Genomic DNA, 7,111 nt, shown 5'->3' on the forward strand with positions numbered 1-7,111 from the left:
AGCTCTTTGTGGGACTCTTGAATTCATGATTGTAAAGAGAGAAAATAGTAAAAATGAGAGGATGAAGGTAATTGGAGATGATAGAGGAAGTATGGAGATGATAGAGGAAGTAATAGCGATAAAGGTGATAGTTATATTGATCTGGATTATGAAATGCTTTGAACTCATGAAATTTGCTTTAATATGTTGAGTGAGTACGGGATATGGCCTGTCAGGGAAGCTGCATCAGATTTAAATTAGATTACGTTTATCGTTAAATGATAATTTTTTTTTCTGTCTATTAACAATACCGTCAACGATCAATACAATACTATTTTTGTATTTCTTTTTTTTTTTGTCTCTTTTGATAATTCAATGTTCTTATGACTATCGATTCGATGGATTTTCCAATTATTTTTGTACAAAAGTGTTGGTTTGAACTATGAAATGGTTCTTTGCACTTGGTGATTCATAGTTGTTGGGATTCATGCTTGCGGAAAACTTGGAATAGAAAAACAAAAAGAAACCAAAATGTTTGTGAGAGCTTCTATGAGTAGTACATTCTTAAACGTCTGACATAATACGAATACGCCGTTCTTTGAAATTTTTTGTGATGTAATATTATTTTTATATAAAGCAAAATTTAAATAAATTATTAAAATAATTATATTTTAACATTAAATTTATAATAAAATATAATATAATAGGTTACATGATTATTTTAAAGGCTAGAAATAATGATTATGTAAGTTACATGTCACATTGTAGAATTAGGTATATCACAAGCCAATTTTTGTGTATAAGGGTCCCACAATCCCGTGTAAAAAAATGATTTTCCTATAATGTTGTGTCAAAGATTTATATCATGTTAACTAAAAGAGTTTTCAAGCATTTTGCCACTAAAAAAATTACTAAAGAAAACCAATTTCTTATTGAATAATTGATCAATCCATAATGATGAGTATTGAATTGAAAAATTAGATTGATGTTGTGGATGACATCAAAATGAGAAGCAGAAGAAATCTCGTAGTCGTTTGCATGTGTCGTATACACCAAATTTTTTACTAGTTTGAAGCCACTTGCAAACATTTGATTAACTATTTTGATATTATAAAAGTAAGCATTTTTTTATTTTTTAAAATATTTAATTAATTATATGTATTAATTTATTTTTTAAATGATTTATTAACTATCCTAAGAGTTAATAGACTAATTTTAAATATTAAATATCATTTTATATAAATTGAGAAATGTTAATATTATATTTAAATACTAGTTTAGGAGTGAGAATTTAGATATTAAAAAATAAAAATTTGATTAAATATTATGATATTATAAAATTAAGCATTTGTTTAATTATTTAATTATTATATATTTAATTAATTAATTAATCTTAACTAAAATTTTAATTATTTATTAATTTTTACCAAGTTAAAATCTAGATTTTAATTTATTAATAAAAAAGTTAAGTAAAAGTTATAAAAGTTATATATATCAAAATATTTTATTAATAAAAATTATCTTTGCACTTTATACCTCATTTTCCATTGTACACACTAACAAAAAAAAATACTATACATTGTACTTTCCATTGCGAAATCTAACACAAAAAAGTAATTAACTTTCACTTTCCACAACACTTTCAAAGTACATTAACCCCCCCAAAATCAAAGTTAATTTTTAAAAATAATTTATATAAAATATAATAAAATGAACTATTTCTCGATCGAGTCGGGTCTTAAAATTTCACATTTAATTTAATATTATCCTTTTTAATTTGTGGATCTATCAAATTAGGTTAGGTTTTGTTTGTACCCAATATTTTTGACTATCCATTTATTTGAGAATTAAATCAGATTTAAATGGATGATCTTTTTATTACAGATCTAACTAGATGTATTATTTATACGCATAACTTTAAATTGTTAATGTTGAATTTATGTTATTTCTAAAATGATTCTGAGTAATAATACAATTATCTTGGAAAATAACCCTTAAAATCGTTTTGTCTTGAAGTTGACAAGAATTAGATAACACTGAGAGGAAGTCCCTAGGAATCGTTGCTGTACAGGTTACATCCTTGATGTCGAAATACATTTTTATTATAAAAATTATCTTTCTAATGTTTTATTTGGATGGCTGAAAAAGAAACGCGGGAAAAATATCTTGAAGGAGGCGGATTGGGATTATCTTTTATGTCTAACCTGATTTGTAGAGGAAGGGACTGTGAAAAAACCATTACATGGAAGACGACAACGCCGACGACTTGACTTGAAGATCTAACGTCTAAACACCGCAAGACCAACGAAAAAACACAGTTCAATAATTTATTCAGGACCTGCCTTGAGATGACTTTGCTGTCTCGTTTTCTATAAATTGGTGCCTCTGACTCTGAGTAAAGTACTAAATGGGAAGAAAGATGCTCCTTATAGCCTTTGTTTTCCTTCTCTCTCTTTCCTATCTGCTAAATTGCGCAGCCGCGGGAGGGTACTCATGCCAACCTTCTATGCGGAAATATTCCAAACATCAGTTATCCTTTCCGTTTGAAAGGTGATCCTGATCGCCAGTGCGGTGATGATAGCTATGAATTAGAGTGCCTAAACAATCAAGCCGTTTTGGATCTCAAGTCCAGCAAGTACTATGTCAAACAGATCTTCTACGAGTCTCAGAGGATCCGAGTCGTGGATGCCTCTCTAGGCAGCAGTATTTGCTCTTCCATTCCTCAGAACACGTCCTTGATCAGAACTCTGTCTAACAAATTTTACGCGGTCAGTGACTTTGAGTACGGCGGATCATACATTTTGGCACCCGAGGCCTCCAAAACCATTGTCCTTGTAAGCTGCCCAGTGCCGATCAACCACTCGTCCTACATAAGTGCTGGTGTCTGCGGAGAAAACACCTCCACCACTCCTTCCAATGTCTATGCCATAACGGGTTCTATTAAAATATCTGACTTACCCCCACTTTGTGATGTTGTAGCAAAATATCCTACGCGGTACCACGGAATTCTGAGTCCAGGGAATACGAATATTCTCCAAATATTGAGCCAAGGGTTTGATTTCTCTTGGAAGGAGCAGCTCGCATGTCGTCATTGCTTTGCCCAAAACCAGAGTTGCGTAGACATTGTGGCTGCGATGGGTCTTCCGATCTACAGAAAGACTCACGGTAACTGCATACACGGCTACTATTGCCCAGGTGTAAGCCGCATTGGATTATTGCTAGAAGTTCTCTGTAAGTAGTCTACTTGCCACTGCTATTACGATGGTTATTACTACTGCCGAAACGTTTATATTCTTTAATTCTCCCACGTATAAACATGTTATATATAACCAGATGATCATGCAAAGTATCTTTGAATTTTTTTTTCGACGGATAAATGCTCATATTATGCTTCTGATACGAGCAGGTCAATGGCGAAGAATCACTGAACCCACATTGAAATTATTCATCCCAGATAGTCTCATGTCCAGAGGCAATTTTCTTGTTGGTATGTCATCGTAGAGTTCAGAATTGTGGGATCATGTTCTAGCATGGGGCTGGACCCCTCCAATCCAATGGAAAAGATTGATTGAAAGGGAAGCCCCAGCCCCATCACTTAGAACACAGTCTACCAATATTGATCCCGTCATTGCAAATAAACCTCTCCTTTTTCAGTTTGTGTATTAAGTTCTATATCCTGACACTTCCGGGCCCGCTGTGGTTCCATCTCCTTTGGCTTCTTCTGCAGTGTGGAACTTCTTCGTACCCCTTGTTCTCTCTGGTAAGATCATTTTCTCCTCCTTTTTCGTGGCAATAAAAATAAATAAATAAACATGATAGCAACGTTGTTTTTTTTCCAGGGTTTCTGATAGTGTTGCTGGCGGCAAGAACGTTGATTGGAGGATTATGCTTCGCCGCATTTCTCATCTACAAGTGTAGAACCAAATCCATATGGATGGATACAGCAGTCGAAGAATTCCTTGCTCGTTATAGAAGTCAGGCACCACAAAGGTACTCTTATCGGGATATTAAGAAGATGACCAAAGGTTTCAAAGAAAAATTAGGTCAAGGAGGTTTTGGAAGTGTATTTAAAGGAAAGCTTACGAGTGGTAGACACGTTGCCGTAAAGATGTTGTCCAAATCCAAAAGTGACGGCCAAGATTTCATCAACGAAGTTGCCACTATTGGTAGGATTCATCATGTCAACGTCGTTTCACTCGTTGGATTCTGCTCACAAGGATCAAAGCGTGCTCTTATCTATGAATTCATGCCGAACGGATCCTTGGAGAAATATATTTTCTCTCAGGAAGAAGGCCAAACAAAGTCGTTGAGCTGGGAAAAGATCCACGAGATTGCACTAGGAATCGCACGAGGACTCGAGTATATGCATCGAGGCTGTGACATGCGAATTCTACATTTCGACATCAAGCCCCATAACATTCTCCTAGATGAGAATTTTATCCCCAAAATCTCCGACTTCGGACTCGCGAAAATGTCCCCTGCAGAAAAGAGTTTTGTGACGATGACCGCCGCAAGAGGAACGATAGGATATATGGCGCCTGAGTTGTTCTATCAGAATATCGGAAAGGTCTCATACAAGTCTGACGTTTACAGTTACGGGATGCTTCTAATGGAAATGGCAGGGAGAAGGAAAGATATCGATCCTATCGCAGAGCACTCACGTCAAATCGTTTTCCATTTGTGGGCATACGACCAGCTTCAACAAGGAGGTGATCTAGCAATGGGGAATGCCAATGAGGATGAAAAAGAGATCATCGAAAAGTTAATTATTGTTGCGCTGTGGTGCGTTCAAATGAAGCCAAGTGATCGTCCTTCGATGAGCGGAGCCGTAGAAATGTTGCTGGGAGGCAATCAGCTCCTGTCTTTGCCTGGCAAACCTTTCCTGTCATCTCCAACTCGTGTGATGTATGGAGAGAATGCAGCAGACATCAGCAGATCTTCCAGTGTTTACGAAGTTGGATCCCACTCGCAATCTGGAGCAGAAACGACCACAATAGATATGATCACAAATTAGCCAGCTAGATTACTACCAAATAAACATATAGGTTGCACAATGGATGTAGTGGAAAGTGTAGTGTAAACTATAACAATAGGAGGGAGGGGACCAAAATAAACATATTGTAATTTATAACAATGGTGGAGAACACGGTGGGGGGGTGTGGTTTAGTTTGCATAATGGAAAATGGAGTGTAAAATATTTTATTTTTCTTGTGTTAGTATGCACAATGGATGTAGTGGAAAGTGGAGAATGAGTTTATTTATAAAATATTCTGATAGATTTAACTTTATTAAGATGCTTGTATTTAACAAAAAAAGTTAAATAATTTTAAAATTAAATATAAAAAATTAATATATATATATATATACAAACATGGTCACTTTTATAATGTCTAGAAATTCTACTTTTTATAATATCTTAATTATCAATCTTAAATTAGTAATATAATATAATATTAAAAAGGGAATTTTAGTATACTACCCATTTTTTTAAAATAATAATAACACTAATAACCAACTTTTGAACTTAATTACAAAAATACCCAACTTTGATCGATCAACTGCAAAAAGTGTACAGTCAAAGGTGACATGTAAGCTTTGATCGCTTACGTGGTGCCACATCCGCACCTGAAGAGTCTAACGACATGTCATTGATAAGCCATGACATCCTCCATGCAGGATGACATGTCATCATGCTCCACATAAGCCCTCTATCAACCCTCTTATTTTTTTCGTTCACTCCCTCTCGGCACTCCTCTCGCCCTCTTGCCACGCCTACTAACGCCGCTCTGCCACTGCTCCCCTGCTGATGTTGCTCGGCCTCACCCTCGACTCCCCCCTCTCTACCACCCTCTCTTCCTCTCAACCCAATCTTTGTCTCAGCCACATCTCTCACCCTTCTTCTCTGTTCCCCCTCTGTTCATCCTCTCATTGCTCCCACTCTCAAATTCAAAGCCTATCACTTCTCTTGGCGCCCCCTCTCTTAATACCTTATCATTTCATCCTCTCGTTGCCGCCACTCTCAGAACCAAAGCCATACTTACCCTCCAAACCCGAATTTCATAAGCGGTTTTAGCAGGATAATTTTTTAGGGTTTTTGTTAATTAACTCTAACTATTGTATTTAATTATCATATTAATTTTAATTTAAGTATTTAACTAATGTATTGATTTTTTGTGTGATTTTCTGTTCAATTTGTGAATTTTTGCTAATGATATTTCTGTCAATTACAAATAAATTAAATTGTGACTGAAATTAAAGTTATTACTAAGTTTAATTAAAACTTGATTGAATTGATCTTTGCATTTATTAATTTTTTGTATTTTAGTTTATGGATTTCTATGCCATTGAATGTTGTATTTATTTTGGTAATTTTAGCAAATTATTCAATAATGATGATTTTGAATGTAAATGCTCTATCCTAAACCCTAAATCTTATGCCATGTGCCCTAAATCCTCAACCCTATGCCCTCCATCGATTTCATATTTATGGAATTTTAATTTACTCTATTGAGATCAGATTTACAGGATTTTCAGTTGCTAGTTATTGTTAAATAAATTTAACGGGTCATGGAATGATCATGCCATTTGGTGAGGAGATTTCGGGTGTTATAAATATCCACCACATGGGTTTTTTTTTGTTTATGTTTTCTTGTGTTTTCCCTAGTTACTAGGATGGGTACAAAGCCTGATTAAGAGTAGGATGGTTAACCAAGGGTGGGTTGAGTCTGATTAAAGGTAGGTTAGGTAATGGAAGGTGGGTTGAGTCTAATTCAAACAAGGCTGAGTCACCTGTACGGAGGTCTATTAGCCAAGGAATCCTGACCCCCATCATTGACAAGGTATGATTCGTAGTGACTGATAAGTCATATGGGGCTCTACCTAGGGTGTTCAGTGAATTTGAACTTATGTGTGTTTTGCATTGTTAGGACTAATCATTTGCCATGGAATTGTTTTAATTAATTTTTAAATACTAGAAATATTGTTGAAGTGCTATGGAATGATCTTATCATGTGGTGAGGAGATTCTGGTGTTATAAATTTCCACCACATTTTTTTTTTATGTTTTATTGTGTTTCCATGTGTCCCTAGCTACTAGGACGGGTAGAGAGTTTGATTAAGAATAGGTTGAGTAA

The 7,111-nt window shown here is 35.1% G+C and overlaps 1 protein-coding gene across 1 annotated transcript; it reads left to right on the top strand.

The window, feature by feature from the left end:
• The first annotated feature begins 61 nt into the window (after window positions 1-61).
• On the top strand, window positions 62-4,993 carry LOC137963376 (rust resistance kinase Lr10-like). The gene is made up of 3 exons (XM_068810502.1): window positions 62-124; window positions 2,457-2,974; window positions 3,799-4,993. Exons 1-3 carry the CDS (start codon window positions 62-64, stop codon window positions 4,991-4,993), a joined length of 1,776 nt encoding a protein of 591 aa, XP_068666603.1.
• Window positions 4,994-7,111: the final 2,118 nt, after the last annotated feature.

This window comes from Aristolochia californica, unplaced genomic scaffold (genome assembly GCF_029961685.1).
Source record: "Aristolochia californica isolate CCGP_79_NKW_82.1479 unplaced genomic scaffold, dmAriCali1.0.hap1 SCAF_4, whole genome shotgun sequence".
In the NCBI taxonomy this organism is placed as follows: domain Eukaryota; kingdom Viridiplantae; phylum Streptophyta; class Magnoliopsida; order Piperales; family Aristolochiaceae; genus Aristolochia; species Aristolochia californica.

Bases quoted from the DNA above. Each gene is read 5' to 3' on its own strand.
- LOC137963376 (XM_068810502.1), top strand. From the start codon at position 62: ATGAAGGTAATTGGAGATGATAGAGGAAGTATGGAGATGATAGAGGAA. The intron at 125-2,456 runs GTGATAGTTATA...TAAATTGCGCAG, and splicing joins AGGAAGTAATAGCGATAAAG to CCGCGGGAGGGTACTCATGC. The intron at 2,975-3,798 runs GTACCACGGAAT...TAAACATGATAG, and splicing joins GTAGCAAAATATCCTACGCG to CAACGTTGTTTTTTTTCCAG.